At 39.9% G+C, this 19,102-nt stretch overlaps 1 protein-coding gene across 1 annotated transcript; it reads right to left on the bottom strand.

Annotated features, from left to right (window-relative positions):
- Positions 1-862: 862 nt before the first annotated feature.
- zbtb10 (zinc finger and BTB domain containing 10) lies at positions 863-18,455 on the bottom strand. Its single transcript, XM_079590467.1, has 4 exons — positions 17,251-18,455; positions 9,531-10,452; positions 5,032-5,207; positions 863-3,700 (listed from the first exon to the last, which is right to left on the bottom strand). The coding sequence occupies exons 1-4, from the start codon at positions 17,905-17,907 to the stop codon at positions 3,401-3,403; spliced, it is 2,055 nt and encodes a 684-aa protein (XP_079446593.1). The 5' UTR covers positions 17,908-18,455; the 3' UTR covers positions 863-3,400.
- Between the last annotated feature and the right edge of the window lie 647 nt (positions 18,456-19,102).

The following is a 19,102-nucleotide window of genomic DNA, read 5'->3' as shown; positions in this document are numbered from 1 at the left end:
GGATAGACAGACTTTCCATGTTTTCAACTGAATCCGCTGTGAAAAGCAGTATAAAGCTCCATTTTACACAGTTCTCATGTTTTCTGGACTTTTTTTGTCCACTGAATATACTAAGTTAAGTAAGTAGCAAGTAAATACATACATACATAAAGCGTAAAACCATGAAAATAATGTACTGTAAACTACGATATCGGGGAATGGCCACTAGATGGCAGTGCAGTGCGGTAATAACAGTATGAGGAGAGTAGGAAATCACGTCTCATCAGCCCTGTTCTATCCTAAAGAGGAACATCATGGGCCCTTCATAAACACCCGATATTTGGGGGGTTATGCCATTACAACATCCTCTCTTTGACATCACAGTTCAAAAATATTTATGAGAAGATAAAAAGTATGCGCCATATTTGCCCGTATGGACAAATTGTTTAATAAAAAAAGGAAGTACATATATAATATAAAGAAATAATTCTGCAACATCTTTCACAAGATAATTGAGAAACTTTTTAGCAAAGTTTTAGAGGAAGTTGAGATTAAAGAGCTGTGCAGAAAAAACACATTACATTAAATACAAATAATGGTTTAGGCATACAAAAGTATGTTTTTTCCCAAAAGATTTGCACTGTAACCTATATGTAATGCCACTGTAAGCTATTAAATATTGTGGATTTGAGCTTTTATTTAAAAAAAAAGTTCAGGGGCGTAAAATCCAACAAAACTGCATTAGAAATGCGCATATAAATCATAAATAATAATTTAGGCATCTGTTAAATTTGAAGTTGACAAATACATAAAATTACAAGATATGACGCTTGAACACCCTCACAACTTCCTTTGAGTGATGCAATAAGACAGTACAGCACAAAGAAATATCAAAGTTTTATTTTAAAATTTATAATAGAGGAACAGTAGTACAATTGAAAGAGAAGGAAAACGTTTTCATTTAAATTCTTGAAAAAACATAAAAAGAATAACCTGATTTGATTTGTGTTTGAGGTGAGCCAGTGGCCCCGTTTGCATCACTGTAAGAGAGTTGAAAAATACATCTTTGAAACAGCTTTTATAAAATACAGCTGAAAAAAACCTTCATCTGTAGTGTTTTCTTTTTTCTTTTTTGTCTGTTATCTCCATATACAGCATAAAGTCTAAGGAGTTCATTAATGTGATTTGAACAGATACACAGACAAAACAAGAAAAAGTATAAACTGACACAATGGTGAACGTGCGCGTGAACATAAACAGAAGGTCGGTGAGAACAGTGAAAGCCAGGCTGAGGTTTTAAACCGGTTAACTGCAGCGGTGTTGCCATCGTTTAATTAATTCAAATAATAATAATTAAATATCTATATAATATCCCTCCCACAGTGATCTGAAGGTAAGTAATACAAACAGGATCTTCTATACATCTTTTAAAATACACTTTCATCTCGAGTAAAGGGAAAGATAGACGATTTCTGTATCAGTATAGCACTTCAATATATCCACTGCATATGAACAGAAACTCCTGCTCCTAGGATTTAACCCACAAACAATATTTCTTACAAAATATGTGCTTAAAGCGAAATAAAAAAACACAATGGATGAACAAAAAACAAAATAACCTCAAAAGGAAGGACAAATAAAACAATATATGCATCTAAGGGTAAAGTGAATGATTGATTTTAGAATAAAAACATTTCAATTTGACAACATACACAAGCAAGGATCTACACTAAATATTTACCTGGATCTCTTATACATTTTTCTTTAACAATTAAACAACAATTTTGGTAGGACAATAAAAATTAACAGTCTTGATTGCATTTTGGAGTCAATACACATATAGCATTAAATAATGAAATGTCAAAAAAAAGAAAAAAAAAGAAGAAAAGCTCCGCATGGAATAAAACACAACAGTTTCAATTTATTTCCATCCAGACCGGCTTTGGGGAAATAAGAAATTACAGAACGTAGAACAGTAAGTGCCCGTCTATGCGTTTTCATAGACCTTCCGCTCTTTTTCCACTCAGCAGACACATGACAAAAGTCCAAAATAAAACGAAACCGAAATGACCGCAAATGTTAAGGGGGACCAAAACGAAGTTTGGGAGTCTATTGCAAACCATCTGCATTCTTCAAAAACGGTACACAGGTCGTTCAAGTGATTTAAAGTAAGCTCAGTACCACTAACCAACTCAAGAACATCAGGTCGTTCCATCTATACAAGTACTGCCAGTAGTTTTAACAACAACAAATGGTATGTATGTGTGTGTATGTATGCATGTGCATTTAATAGAAAAGACGTTAAAAACAGAAAAGCATACCTGATAGGCTCCTTAGCACAACAGTGTAAAATACAAAGCTGATTAGTATAACTGAGTTGAGTAGGCTTTACGATTATTAACATCATATACAGCTTGTAGGTCCAGTATTTAAAAATACGAGTAAAAACAAAAGCGTTACAGCACCAAACGTTTCCATCATTTGGCAAAATTCAAGCTTTAAGTGAATGTCAAAATGCTTTATAAAGTGTTACTGTGATGCTGTGATTCAAATAAAGCTAGCAATAATATATTCCCCTTATATTTTATCGTTTTCTCTTTTTCTGTTTTTTTTTTTCTTCTTCTTCTCTTTGTTATATTTCTCTGCTTTACGTTTTCTCAGCATTTTCAGTAGTTTTGTGTCCTGCAAAAAATCTTGGTGTGCGTTCTGCTTGGCACGATCTAACAGCCCTGTATAATTTAATCATAAATATGGCTGTGGTCAATTAGAGTCACAAAACAGATTTTTGGTTCCAAGATTTGTGCAGGGAAAAGGAAAATATATATATATCTATATATTTCATAAAAATTTCATGACAACATTGAACTAGAAAGGAAACGCACATACACACACACGAAAAAAAAAAAAAAAAAAGATTCTTCCTGTAGGCGGAATTTCTATAATGCTCCTTGTCGAGATCCTCCTCTGAGCAATATATGATCAGGTCTGTCAGGAAGCGCAGTTATGAACTGAAAATAAGCGGATGTACATAAAAAAAAAAAAAACTAATTCTATCATTTCATAAGACCATAATATCTTTCTTCATAAATTAAATAATTAATATTTCTTTTAATATGATTGGCCTGTTATAACTCAAAGACGCTGTACACCCTCATCCCCTACAAAAGAAAAAAAATACATCACAGAAAAACCTGATTTTTTCGTTATATATCATTATACCTCTTTCTCTGACAGGCACTCGGCCCAGACTCTGACACATAGACAATCTTTAAATATTGGAGTCCCTCTCTAACAAAGCTATATATCTCTTTGACATAACTCGACGTGCAACAGAGGTTTGATAGCACTTTGGAATTGTTGATTGTTTCCCAGCTATTTTTTCTTTGCATTTGATTTGTTTCTCTACCAGGTTATGTCTAAATTAGTCCTTCTCGGGGGTGGCACCCGCATCACCCTCGCAGTTGGATTGGTCAATCTCATTGGGCTCCCCCTCTTCCGCCTCCATGTCCTCGTCTCCCTCTACAGCCTCATCAAAGTCTTCGTCGCGTGCGAATTCCAGGTCCTGCATGCCCTCCAGACCCTCCTGCGTGCCTTGGTGGGAGTCTGCGCACTCCACACACACGCCATAGCGGCGGGAACCGTGCCGTATGCCCACGCTGGCCGCCAGCATGAAGATCTTCTTGCATACCATACACTTGTATTTCTTATCCTTTTTGTGAACCTGCAAATGAATGTCAGGCACGGGGATATTAGTCAGTGAAGCAAGATATTTTATTATTGAGTATTTTGAGACTAAGTGAAATCAGTCTGTGGGTGAATTTCACAAAAACGAAATGTTTTTTTACACACATACAAACATATATATATATATATATATATATGTGTGTGTGTGAACATGTATATCAATATAATATATATGTATAAGTTCGATTAAACCATCAAAATATGAGGAAAATATTTTCAATATGAAAAAAAACTAAACTTGATTAGGGCATTTATCCGACAAAATAATTTGGCAAAAAAAAGGCAAACTACAGCTACAGATTTTATTTTACTATGCAAATTTTTTTTTTTTTTAAGTTCACAGGAAAAAAGCATACACTGAACAACAATGCAATCAGTTATTAATATTACGTTGGCTCTCTCGTTTTTGCATGTGTTCATAATTTCTTTGTATCACACACACACACGCGCACACACACGAAAAAAAGAGTATCCAAGTAAACAGTCAGTTATGTCTTAAAGGGATAGTTCACTTTAAAATGAAAATTCTGTCATCATATACTAACCCTCAAGTTGTTTCAAACCTGTATGAATTTCTTTCTTCTGCTGAGCACAAAGGAAGATATTTTTAAGATTGTCAGTAACCAAACAGTTCAATTTTCATTTTAAAGTGAACTATTCCTTTAAGTGACATAGTAAACGCAAGTGTAGAGTGTCAGTATATTGGGTCATCCGTGCATTAGGTCTTAAGGTGACAACAGCCTAATATTCCTGCTGTCTGTTTTTAATGTTAATCAAACAACACAGGACAAAGAAAGAAAGAAAAATCACTCACTGCTCTTGACTGAGTAACTTTTATAACTTTAATAAGGATTAATTAAAAATTATATTTAATCTATACACTAAGACTTTATTTTATTAAATTTCTGTATGTGGAAACTACTGTCAGACCTACCAGAAAAACCTGAAAAGCACTGTTTATTTAATTTGTATCTTTGTTATATTGTATTATTTATTTGCTTCAACAGATTATAACTGTTTTATGACTAACATAACTAATTTATGTTAGTTAGGCTAGTAGTTTCAGCTGTGGTATCGAAATTGGAATAGAGAACTGTGAATTTTCACTGGTATCTAAAATGTTGGTGTCATTACTGTCTGTGTCGGAAAATATGCTCAACTGTCATGAAAATTGAGGCACAATGCACAAATGTGTTGTGGTTTTAAAAATAGGCTTTGTTTTTCATCAAAAGAATCGTTCTTTAGATGTTAGGGTGAAATGTTTCCGTGAGATTCACCCACATAGAAGACTTGATGTTTCGGTCTTACCAGGGAATGTCTCTTGACGTGTTCTCTGCGAGTGAACAGCTTTCCGCAGATGTCACAGCTGAAAGAACGCACGCCCGAGTGGATGATCAGGTGCCTCTTTAGTGTTCGCCGGTGCTTGGCAATGTAGTTACAGTGGGGACACTTCAGCTTATTAAGGGCATTTTCAGGCGCTTCACCTTGGAGAAACCACACAAACAAAACAGATTCTCAGCACTTTTCACACCGGTTTCTGAGATATAGACAATTCAGCATGAGATTTGGCAGCAGATGTAGGTTGTCTAGTCAGAGACACAATTGTCTCCATTCGCATTTTCAGCTCTAATTGTCAGTTGCGACATGCAAAAAGTTGCTTTATGTGGCTGAGAGAGAAAATTAGTGCTTGTAAGTGATGTGTCTGCATGTACCTTCATGTGTCACCCTTGCAAAGAAAAAAAAACGGATAAAAACACACTGTGAAAGTGTGCCAGTTGCCATGGAAACCTCATGCCAGAGGCCGTAACTATATTAGTCTAATGCAATTTTCTACTGATAAACAAGCTGTATAATAAGCAAGAGCTCTTTCCTTCTGGTCACCATTCCTTTCCTCAAAACTAACATGCCTAAAAAGTCTGATTGTTTATCTGCGAGAGACTACGGTATAGTCAGAATTGCAATCTCTGCATTTTGCTGCTGAAAACACTTATCCCAACACTCAAGTTCTCTTGGGAGCGCTGCCTCGTGACAATTAGACTAGAGCTGTCTGTACAACGTGGTATTTGGGGGGGTGGGATCCAGCTTTGTTCGAGCCAAAATGAGCAAAACAAAAGGGTCGTCAAGCAGGTTGCCAAGGGGGTGATGAGAGCCAGATCACCTGGGAATTCAATCGAGGCTCTAAACACCACCTTGCGGACTGAAGGAGGCCCGGCAGCAGCTGTGCTGTTCATTTGTGTCGGCAGGCTCGAAATTAAAGTTCAATCTGTTACTGTGGGCTTGTCGGTACTTAAAATGGTTAACAATTAACCTGGAATCTCAATGGCCAGGCCTGAGTCATGAGACTGCTCAAAGATTGTGAAAATGGCCAGACTCTCCTCGCTGGGAATCTTACAGTATATGCTGGATGAGACCTGCTAGGCCACAACTGAGAGATTGGTGGTAAATGGGCTCAAGGTTTTAACCGACCCCACCCTTTATTTGCCAAGACTGATCCAAACCCCCTAAGGAAACACAAACAGGCTCAAAAAGGCCCAACATATACTCAATTACGCAATGACATGAATGCAAACGCTTCCAGCTAGTAACTACACATTGTTGTTTTCAGAAAAGTATCTAAATATAATGCACGTGCATAAGCATTAACTAAATAACCACATTTGTAGAAACAATACCCCTCTTTGAGTACTGATGTTCGTGTTTATAACATTTTGGTGAGGTTAGGTATTTTGATCTTGCTGTACCTTCCAGCCTTACTGTTCACTCTCACTGTAACACATCAGGGATAAATGCTTAATTTCACATCACTATATGTGGCTATTTGTAAAGATCACAACTTTGCGTACGGCAGCAACTGTAAATGTGTGTCTGTGTGGGTGTGTGAAGGCGATATATGATGTGTAAATAAATGGGTGAAGCCCTAACAGTGGATCATCTTACACACTGTGGATTAGCAGGCTGGCGGGCCAAAGCCGTCAGATCCCATTGTAAGTACCTCTGCAGTGGGTCCACTCTGCCTGGGTCAATATTTGGAATGGCAGAGATAGTTGGGCTGCATTAGCAGGATTAGGGCGGGACGGCCCCTGGCAGCGCTGCACCTCAGAAGAGGGAATCGGGGGTAGTGCGCGTGTATGTGTGTCACTACCGCAAATCAACAATTCAACCGTCCTGTTTGGAAAGGACTCAAGCATTTATGGTGACGGATGTGTGAGAGAGAGAACAGACAAGGCTCATTCAGGGGTAACATGAAAAGTTTATTTTTTTTCAAAAACAGTAAATTGCCTGTCCACACCGAAAGTGAAAATGTTACATGATACCAGTGTTATTATTGTAAACTTAAAAATTTTAAACTCGTTTTTTAATTAACGGATTAAGATTTTGAGAAAAATTAATACAAAAATTTACTTAAAAAAAAAAAAAAAAAAAAAAAAAAGCCAAAATATAAATACAAAAATGTTATATTAATAACACTGCATGACAGGTACAGCTAATTAGCTTAGAACATATTTGATGTTTAATATAGAGTTATGTGTGTATATACACGCACGGAAAGTTTTTGATTTCTCAGTGGATGAAGCTACCCATAATATTTACAATACAATTATAATAAATGTAACATGTTTTGTAGTGTTATATATATATATATATATATATATATATATACACACACACACACACATATAGTTTGTGTGTGTATATATATATATATATATATATAGACAGGAATTCAGCAATAAGCAAAAAAAAAACTCACAAGAAAAATGTGTGAAACGCATGTGTGAAAAAGGAAGTGGGTAGTCAACATGAACGCAAGCACACAGATGAGTACGCAAGCATACGTAGGCATGTGTAGGCAAACACACCGACACACACATGCCTTTCAGGTGTGAGCCATCAGCTCTGCACATTTAAGTGCCCTCAGGAACACGAGCTAAGTGCGTTTGAGAGTGTTTAGGAAGCCTGAGGGTAACGTTTCCTCCGCTTTACTTCATTATCCTGCATTAGAGTCGTCGACGACGGGGAGAGAAAGCCTCTCCTCAGAACCGCGTCACTTAAGACATGATACTATACCACACGCTGCTCTGCTTAATGGGGGCAGAGAGTTTGAAGCATGACAGCTCGGCAGGCTGGAGATTACACAGGTTTTTGTGGTATGAGGTGGAGGGAGGGTCGACTCCCTTAATAAGGGCAGAAGAAAACGGACTGGCCACTCTAATTAAAAAGGGAAGATGGTCTTGTGGCCCTGAGCTACACAGGGCCTGAGGAGAAGCAAACATAATGTGAGACCTTGGCTGGCTGCCTGCCATAGCTGAAGGTTGAGGCGTGTGTAAGAATGTGCTTTAGAATTACAAGAGATATTTCTGCTTCAAAAGAAAGGATGTGACAACATATCAAGCTTATGTTTTGAACATCAGCTAAGCGAATTTTTTGGAACTCTGGAATTAGCAGGAATTCTTAAAACACCCGTTACACTGACTTACAACACCAAGAAAAAAAAAAATCAACAGTTATAGTGAGTGAGCTAAAACAGGAAATACAACAAGAAAAAAAAAGGAGGCTGGGACTTTTTTTGGAACGTGAAATGTGGCCATTTCATACCAGAGTTTGAGGTCCGACACCCATTGGTTGAAACTTAAGCAGCCTTGATGAGGTCAGCAGAAATAAAGTCATTTCAGAGATAAAGTACATTCTTAATAAATTATGAATAGTATAATATCATATAAGGCACAGTAAAACCAAAAGAGGTTGATTCAAGGTCTGTTTCTACTACAAGTACTGCATCTACTGCATCAGGCCAAAGTCCCTGAAAATCTGTTCACTTGGTGGCCGCATTTGCAGCGCCTCCTGACAGTGATATCACTACCAACTACCATCTACTTGAATGGAAAACACTGAAAAAAAAGTGCTTGCCAAACTCACATTTATTTTAAATTAGCAATAAATGTTTCTAATGCTCAAATAGCATTAAGATCAGTCTTAAGCAAGGGTTTCAGTACACTGACTGTTTCTATGGGAACCGGAGCTTGGCAGTAGCAGTGATGCAACAACTTTACCAATTGGCGATAGGCAGGTCTGCTGCTTGTTGCACTTTCTCCCATTCATAGCAATACCAGTGAACTTTTTGTTGTCTTGGTTTTTGTACCATGCCCACTACAAATTTGCATACTGTATATGAAATACTTTTTTAAATAGAGTACACAAAATGTTAGACCATAACCATATTCAAATTGATGTAAACAACCTAAGATCTAAATCGCATCCTCAGAACCATTTTACTAATCAACTTTTTGTTGAAATTTGTTGAAATAGTAGATCGTAAACCATTTGCATTTTGAAAATGTGTACAGTATGTACTCTACATATCAAATTCTAGTAGTATGATAACATGCTATTTAGAAAAAGGCATGAGCTCTTCCTCAAGGCTGTGTATTCAGCCTTTTGATAAACACTGATTAAACCATTACCAAAGGCTTTACAGAAATGCATACTGGCCTTTGTGTGAGTGTGAGAGAGGTGTCAAAAACACTATTGTCATACATGACAATACTAATGACAGCACTGAAGTGTGCTGATGAGTCTACACAATAGGGCGGCAACATTATTCAAATAACCAAACTCCCTTGACCTGAAAGACCTCAATAGACATTTCCAGCAAACAAGGAAACAAAAACATTTTGCATGTAAACTTGCTGGGTGTGTTTTTATTAATCACACATAAATTTGTTGTGACTGATGATTTGAATTTGACTTGGCTTGAAGAGCCATTGAGGTGCCTGAACAGGAGAAAAAAGGCATGATGGGTAACGTACCAGCATTCTCTGAGAGGTAAGAGAAGTCCTCTCTGGTGTAGGAGGCAGATGGTTGGATGAACATGCCTTCGTCGAAACCCTCTTCCGGCTCAGGTGGGATGTTGTAGACAAAGCGCTTGGCGGCCTGTTTTTTTCGTTTTCTGCTGCCCGGCTCAGGACGCTCCTCCCTCTTGATGGCGACCCCAGTGCCGGGATTTGGACCGTTCCAGATGAACACCGGCCCCGGACCCTGTGGCTCCATCTCCGTGGACTCTGACGAGTTCTCTCCTCCCCAACTGGAGCTTCCCAACGCGCAACCTTCTCCCCCGGACACCTCCACGTCGCTGGGTTCATCCTTCACGTGTCCACTGGCCTTGATGGACAGCTTGGACAGGATGCTGGTGGCCCAGAAGTTGCTGGGCTTCTTGTCGGCACCCTGGCAGTCTTTCGCCACCGTCCGGCGCTTGTTGTAGTCGACCACCACGGAGTCAGGGGCTTCCTGCTTGATGCTTATGTTGAGGGCATCTTTGATGAAGGCGCGACAGGACTGAACCACCTCGGTCATCTGGAGGTAACTCGCCACGGACATCACCTCGATGGCATTCTGGCTGGTGAGAAAGAGGTTGCCGGAGTACAGGAAGTCCAGGATGACGGAAAAGCCCTGCACGGCCGCCACATCCAGGTGCGTGATCGTAGTTTGGTCGCAGCTCTCGCTCTTCGTCAGGCAGTAGAGGGTCTTGAAGTAGCGGCTCCCGGCGACCAGGATGTTCTTGTGTGCCCTGAACATCTGGCCGCTCACCATGATGTTGACGTCGCAGAGGATGCCGCTCTTGCGTTGCTTGTCCAGCTCCTGCAGAAGCTGGTAGCAGTACGAGTTCTCGTTGGGCTTGTTCCTGTAGTCCTCCACCTCTGGACTCTCCACGTCCTCAGGCCTTTCCATCTCCTAGTGGAGTGACAACAAACAAAAATGACAATCAGCATTAGTCTACAGTGTAAACACAAGGTGGAGGACAGGTGTACAGTGACAACTCCGACAATAGAACTGGTTTAACAGGGTGGAAAGCTGCAATACTGTGGGAACTATAGCACTGGTAAAACCCCCGCTTACAGGATGCACGCTCTGTGCTCTTGTTAATGCGCTTTAAGATGAGAAATATTTGGCCATTATCCCATCCCACCATCAATCTCCATCATCTGCTCTCACAATTAAGAGAGAGAGAAAGAGAGTGAACCGGCTGGTACCTACCAATGGGAGTGAATCTACACAATATATTTCTGGACTGCAAAGCAGATGTCCTAATCCATGCTGAAATTTATATCACCCTACATTTTCCGCCTCCTACCACACAGCTGTTTTTTTTTTTTTTTTGCTGGAGTAATTCAGATTAAATCTATTTCTCAGGGCGGAGGCCTTCCAAGCCCCCTCCTCCACACTGCTGGGCTTGTCCTGGTAGATGGGGTTATTACTGTAGCCTGATCCAGCTACAGCAAGCCCAACCAGTAGTCAGAGAGAGAGAGAGAGCGAGAGAGAGAGAGAGCAACCCCATTTCTCCACACAAAGCCAGTCCTTTCCTCCAGGCTCATTGTTCACTACTGCTTAGTGCTACACTGAGGCTTTGTGAAGAAAGCACTTACAATTCCCTAGCACACTGGAACACAACTAAACACAACTGGAATTACAAAATCAGAGCTTAATTTAGCTTGGATTAAAATTCTGTCATTCTGTCTCATATTCACCTGTGTGATTCATTTCAACACAAAATATCATTTTCAAATTATTTTCCTGATAATTTATTCCCTGAAAACCGTTGTGCTGCTTAATATCTCTGTGGAATCTGTGATATATATATTTTTTTTTTAGGATTTTATCATAAATAGAATGTAACAATATGCATTTATTTGAAATAGACATTTTTGTAACATATTTAAAACATATAACATAGTGATCAGGAGCTGTCAAGCTGCCAAAATGACCAACAACAAAAAACATCATAAAAGTAGTCCATATAACTGCACTGTATTCCAAGTCTTCTGAAGTCATATAATAGTTGTGTGTGTGAGGAGCAGATTGAAATTTAAAGCTTGAGTGTGTAGTTTTTTGTGTGCAAATACTGTGTTTCAGTGTTGATTTCATTACATTTCTCTGTTTGTTTGAGAATCGTGACCAGCAACACAGGGTTGAGCCTGGGATGTGAGTTGGGCCGGTAATGTCTGTTTGACCAAACAATGGCAGATATTTGCGTGTTTGGAGAAGCTGTTTGAAAGCTGTTTGTTTTTTATAAAGGGGTTACAACAGCATGCACAAATATGGGTTTGGAATGACATGAGGGTAAGTAAATTATTTTAATGAGTAAATGATGAGAGAATTTGAATTTTTCAGTAAACTATTTCTTTAAAATGAAGAAAATAGTCTAAATGGCAGCACTGTTGAGTTCAGAGGGTCTGGTGGAGAACAGGTTTGAAGAATGAGGAGGAGGTGGAGGAAGGGGGTGTTAGAAGAGAATGAACGTTCGTTTGTGGTGTCACAATGTCCCCACTATTGTTCGCCTCTGTCTATCCAGAGAGAGCCTGACTGTGCGCCAAGCCAAGCTATGGTGAGAGGACAGATGAGGTGGCAGTCGAGAGTGGGTGTCAGGACACGCTAGTACAGAATTAACCTCCATTTCTTTCTCTCATATACGCTCGCACACAGTTCATCCTTTCTCCAGATGTGCCACGTGTAAACGCACTACGAGAACAGATGCTTTCTGAGGATTCCCCCCATTAAAATCAGTCAAAATGAGTCTGTGGTAACAGTTTGAAATTCGACATGGTCTTTTTCTTAATTGAATGTTTGTTATTGTTATTGTCTACAGTTTTGCTACTGGGTCGTTTGCGTTCCACTTTTGTACGCCATTAAACTTTGCAAACTGTACAATGAAAGGAGAACACATTACTTTTACAATATCTATAAATACCAAAATTGTGATCTCATACAGTTGATGCTAATTGTGTTTCTCAGACTATTTTCTTACACTCACAATTGCCTGGATATTACGAGAAACCCTGAGATGTTTGCCTTTCATTGTACTACTGTTAAAAAATCTAGGGTCAGTAAGATTTTTTCTTTTTGAAAGAAATCAATACTTTTATTCAGCAAGGATGCATTGAATTGATCAAAAGTGAGAGCAATAGCCTAATACATTTATAATGTTACAAAAGATTTCCATTTCACATAAATGTTGTTCTTATGAACTTTATATGAACTTTGTATTTATTAAAGAATCCTAAAAAAAAAGTATCACGTGGCGGTTGAAAATTCAGCTTTGCCATTCACGGGAATACATCACATTTTAAAACATATTTAAACAGAAAACTGTTGTTTTTAATTGTAATAATAATAATATTTCACAATATTTTAATCAAATAAATGCAGCCTTGGTGAGGATAAGAGACTTCTTTCAAAAACATTTAAAAAAATGTCTTACCAACCCTAAAATCTCTTACTAAACGCCACGGAATTTATATATCAAAGAAAAAACATATTCAGAATGAGACGCATCAAAAACAAACAAAAAAGGAAACTGGTTCTCTTCTGATTAAACATGTCGAATACGAAACTCGCTGTGGTTTCTCTTTCTGGTTTCCCACCCCAGACTTTCATTTTGATGTGAAACGGGAACATTATACAACCACTACCAATACCGCTGTCGTTCTCCTGTGCTACAGTTGAACAGACAGCCGTCTAAAGCTCTTCAGGCAATGAGTTGCCAACACCCATTATTCCATTGTACACTTCCAACATGTTCCATTCAACGTAAACCAACAATAGCTCCCCAAAATTTGAACACATAGCCTTCAGCTACAACGAGCCGTGCCTTTAACACGAACCAGGGCCGCAGTGAGAATACACTACACAAGTGGCACGTTAGGGGGACATTGTGCCTCAGACAACAGGAACGGCGGTTTTGTTTTCCTTGCGCATAGTCTTCCTGAGCCATCCCAGCCCCTGAGGCCAGCGCCTGGTCCCCTCAACCAGATGCATGAACAATACAGCAGTGTGCTTGACCCAAGGTGTGGGAGGGGAATGCCTGGATCTGGGCCTCCCAACAAAGAGCAGGGCTCATCGATACAAAATTCCTGGGAATTCTCCCCCACCAGCACAACCACAAGCACCAACAACACAACAAGCCACCCAATACACACATGTATCACAGCGGCAGACAGCACAGGGGCGGAGACCCTCGTCTTCACTGGAGCTCACTAATAACGGGAAGAGGGGCCAAATACTTTGAGGGTGAAGTCCAGACTGGAGAGTGAGGCAACCCAGATACCCTTCTTTAGAGGTAATTGAATTACGGGAGTTTGATATGGACCAGTGAAGAAATTTAGCCCATTATGACAGACAGACACTGCACTGAAGAACATAATAGATCACAATTATGAAATTGGCTATTGGAGGATGTGGCCTATCAGAACAGCCTTTCTTTCCCCGGAGAGCAGACATCCTAATGTTTTGCCCAATTAGTCTACTTTAAGACAGATACTATTCATCCACGATCTCGTGGCCTCCATGTACGCTAACGCTATCATACTCCATTTCCTGCGATTTCAAAAAAACAAGTGAATATACCAAAAATATTAATTTGCGAGTATTTTCGCTGAGATCGCCACTAGCGACAATATGAATTTACATGGTATGATAATAATTTTTGTGCCGTTTTACCTACATGTTCTGTGATGAGTAGCCCATCACATCTTTTGTTGTGTTGTTGATGTAATAAAATGAGACGATGCACAGCAAAGTTGCATGTGGAAAAAATGGGCACAGCGAGGATCAGATTTCAGCGTCAGAAACATTTCAAAGCGAAAAATATCAGGCTACTTTTCTCTATCGAGCAACGACACTGATGGCTGCGCCAGCAAGGAGAGATAGAAAACGACGGAGACGTGTGAATGAATGAACATAAAGTATTGTAAAATAGATTGGGTGTGTGCAAGACATACAACAACATTTATACGAGGAGGCCAAACTATACTCATTGTCCAAATGATTCTGACATTATTATGGTCTGTGACACCGGCTCACATTCTGTGTAAAAAACAATTATTTGTGACTGTATGTAGTTCCCAAGTTGGAGAAGCAATTCAGTTCCTACTTTAAGTGAATCTTAGTTCCCAGGACATCCACAAGATGGATTAAAATGCTGATGCTGTAAAAGGAGGGCAGACGTGACAACACATGACAAAATGAAAACATGTGTATTCTTTTGTGGCACTTAAAGAAATTATTCAGTGCCTAGGCTATTTGTTCCCCTTATTGGAGCCAAAGGCTCCTTAATTCTTTTTTTTTTTGTCTGGAGCCCTGAAAATAACTTTTTAGGAAAGCATTCCTGTGCTAGGCGGATATATTTTTATACTATACTATATAGCAAGCAAACTATGATACATCATCATACAGCTCACCCTATAAAAGTACAAAAAAAATTGCCGTAAAGTGCATTTGAACAATTTGCAAATTAATATATAGGCCTATATAAAAAATATAGCCTATATTTAGTGACCACCATAAAATCTATATGGGCAATTCTTGTTTTTTATGGGATATTGCAGTATTTATTATGAATGGTTTATGCGTGCACGTCATAATTATTTATTTTATTTTATGTGCCTTCATAATCTTTAATCAAAATAACGTCCTCTCCCTCTTGCAGCGACATGTCTTCTCTGATGACGCGTTTACTGGCACAAGGCGGGACAACCTGTCACTCGCATGCATGACATCACAGCAATAGCAAACCACAACGATCCAACGACCCGATGGACAAAATTAAATCCCGCCCTTCATTCTTTCTTGTTTGGGCCGTTTCACTCAGATACGTCACAATAGAGTAGAAACTTCCCTTTCATGCTGACTTTAATAGGCTATGACTGTCCTACCCACAACCTCAATCTCATTATGAATCACATACTTTTAATTAAAAAATGCCAAAACATCCCTGGATAAGGATATATAGGTCATGAAACAGTTGTCAAATATTAAATGTACAGCTACTTCTTACGACACACTTTTTTGACTGTTAATACTTCATCGCTCGGCTTTCGTTGAACGTTAAACCCCGCCTTCTTTGATTTGATTGACCATTTCAATCATTCTGACTTCACGGACCACTGATGCAGCTCAGATGTTATGTCGGCGTTGTAAAATATTTTTGCAGTTCAGTTATTACGCAAACTCTTCCTCTTTTGCTTTTCGGCAGGCTACGCCATTGCCTCTTGCTTGAGTGGTGTACTGAACTCAACACAATTAAACACAAAAGTGTTACCAGCTTTTTGCATAGTTTAGTCGCAAATCGTACCAGTGCACATTGAGGTCAAAACGCAAACAGGTCTGAGAATGTCCCAGAATTTTTTATTAAAATATGTACAAACAACTAAATATAAAATCGCAGCTGTGCATGAAAGTGTAGCTATATAGTGTAATAAATGTAGTACCACAGTTACTCCATATATTACGCAGAAACAACAAAAAAAGTATTGTAAAAAAGGTTGACTGTCAGGGGTCACTTGAAAGTGAACAAACAGGAAAGCGTAACAGGGTTCAGATCTGCACAGCGTCTTAACCCCTCTGTTGCTAGGGAGGCGCCAGTAATCTCTCCTTTCCTTCCTAATTAGTGAGGGGTATAAATTGAGTTAGTGAAACACTTTGTGTCACCCTGATTAGACTGACTGGACATTATCATGCAGCGCAATCCTAAGGGATTCTACTGCAAAACCAGGAACACGGCATCTTTCTGGATGGCAACTGTCATTTTGTGACTTGATAATAGACAGGGAATGAAATGCGTAAAAAAATATTGATCAAGACCAATTTATCTTAAACGACACGATTGGGAATATACAATGCATCCAGATCAAATACAAATTATATTTTACTATTACAGTGCATTACACTTACAAAAGTAGTTCTCAGATGCTGATATGATTTATTCAACCCTTATCTTATTCTGTTCATTGCAGTGGCCTGCCTGTCGTTACAGATGACATAATTCACTCCAGCCCAATGTAGCAAGTGACACACACTATCTATGGATCTTGGGGAGTCACCTAACACAATGCCTCTAATTTAGGTGCACTAAAAGGGGAGGGTGAGATGTGCCAGAGGTCACTTTTTACAGCGAGGGGGTTGGGGAGGGGTGCGGCTCCCCAAAGGTAGCAGGGTCAGGCCCTTTCCATTGTGTGACCTCTGTGGCAATCAGGTTAGTTACCATGACAACCAGGGTTGATAATTACAGTGCAATGCAGGAAACAGTGAAGCAAACGAGGACAACATTTTGAGCCACAATCTCTTTTGCTCTATTTTAATAAGGGATATCTGACATTACATTCCACAAAATCACCTAAATAGAATTTGAGTATATAAAAGTGGGATTACCCACCTATAATCGGCGGTCCAGTTTCTATAAGGCTTCAAATGACCGTACAAATACCGATTTATATCACCTAGTAGCGAGTCTTTCAGCTCATCTCACTAACTGACAGCGCGCTGATCCAGTTAGCTCGCACATGCTAACCTGCTACCTCCGACCCGAGTCTACTGCTAACAGACCTGTTAGCTCGCTAAACAGCATTCCCGCTCCAAAAAGACAGGGAAAAACATCAGCATTCGTTAAGTAAAGAACGAATAACACAGCCCAGCTCGGCTCCGTTGCCTATCCGAGTGTCCCCGTCCCTATTATATCGCAGTGTAGACGTAACTTACCTGTCTGGTCGGGTCATTCCTGCCGTGCTCCGAGGACAGGTGATGTCTTAGCAGCAAGGCCCGCTTGTAATTCCGACTGCCTTTAACCAGCTCGTCGCTGTTTTTGGTGGCGATGTTATGGCACCAGGAGCAAGACATCAGTCCTGTTTCCTGGCTGAATTTGAGCCAAGGAAACTCTAGCAGCCAGGAGTCCTGGAAGAGCGAGTGTTTCTGCAACAGCAGCGTATGAGGTCTCATCTCCAGCAGCGGCTTTCTAGTGGCCGTTTCCTCCGCCTCTCCCGCGCTACCGTCTTCCCGTTTCACGCCGTTACCGGTCGCCCACTTACAGCCCTCGGTTTTCACCATTACGCTGTTTGAAGCGGCTCTGTCATTATGTTTCCCCGCTGTCCAACTGCCTCCTTCCGGGTCCTCGTCCTCCTCCGGCTCCGTGCTGTCGCTGACGGACCCCCCGCCCTCGACTTTCCCCAGCGATGGTCCTTTCGCCCCTAAATCCCTGTCGTCCTCTTGATCCGGCCTGTTCCCGTTCAAATGTCGGTCTTGACAAGCCGGGGCCTCACAGCTGTTACCGTTGCTGCCTCCTCCGACGGCACTGGCACCGGTGACGGCTAATCCACCTCCTCGGAAAGCCAGCGACCTGCGGCTTCGCTCTCCGGACATTTTCTTGAAATAAATTACAATCTACACTTTCTCAACAAAACAAAACTCCGATCGCAGCTCTCTTAAATAAAGTATTCCGCATGAAATGAGCCGTTTTCCTGCGCTCCGGCCTCCTGGTGAGAGTATGTAGGTTATGCGGAAATAAATAGGGGTTTTAAAGGCATAATGAATTTCAGGGTTCTGTCTGCGTCCGCGCAGGCCCCGCAGAGGTCGAATGGCAACGACTTCCCCCACAATGCATCTCGGTCAGAGGGAGGAGGAGGCGGGGGGGGGGCTCGTGTTAAAGGAAGATGGGGGTGACGACGAACAGCCAGGGGTCTTTTGTGTCGATGACTGCACCCATTTTCCGCATGCTTTTTCATCTATAGAGATACACGACTCGAACCAATAAGTCCTTGTATCCCTTTCACGCCCTCCGCTGTGCTTGACATTAAAGACGTCGCCCCATGTTTGTCGCGCGAGTCGTGATGATCGGGACAGGTGGGCTGGTTGGCGTTATAATGAGCTCGTGCATAGGTGTATTTTCCAGGTGGTGACGGAGATGGACTGATAGGATTTTCGATATCAATATCTTTAGTCATCGTTCTAAATTTAGTTTTTGATCCATTTTTTTATACTTTTTTATTAAACTCCGTGAAATTCAGAAACTTTAACAACACCGTTTTTTTCAAATAGGCTATACATCTTAGTGAGCTTGATTTAAAGGAAAATAGTTTAATTGATTTACGGTCACTGTGTTTTATCGAATGATCTTTTAATTTGGTGTTACACACGTTAACACAAATATGTTGTATTATTATAACTATTCGGTAAATGAAAAAAAATAGACTAGGCTAAATAAAAAGCGTCAAGTTTAATTACGCTGCTCCTTACATTAATTGCTACATTAAGTAAAATGTGCCTTTTAAGTAGCCTAAATCAAAGTGACTCAAGGTAGCCTATACATCTAGCGAAGTTAATTGCACTTTTTCAATCACTTTACATTTATAGCCTATAAGCGTGAAGGACATCGAGTTGAAACCCATATATTTGAGTAAAAACTACTATATTATTTTGACAAAATAGATAGAAACGGAGATGTTCTTACAATATAATGATGCATGCATGTAGTATGTATATACAGCTTTAAAGCGATATACATTAGTTGTAGACGTACTTTATATAGGCATTATGATGTGGGGGTTCAAAAAACATC

The sequence above is a fragment of the Phoxinus phoxinus genome (genome assembly GCF_949152265.1).
Source record: "Phoxinus phoxinus genome assembly, chromosome: 19".
NCBI classification, from domain to species: Eukaryota; Metazoa; Chordata; class Actinopteri; order Cypriniformes; family Leuciscidae; genus Phoxinus; species Phoxinus phoxinus.
This window is presented reverse-complemented; position numbering and strand designations above follow the sequence as displayed.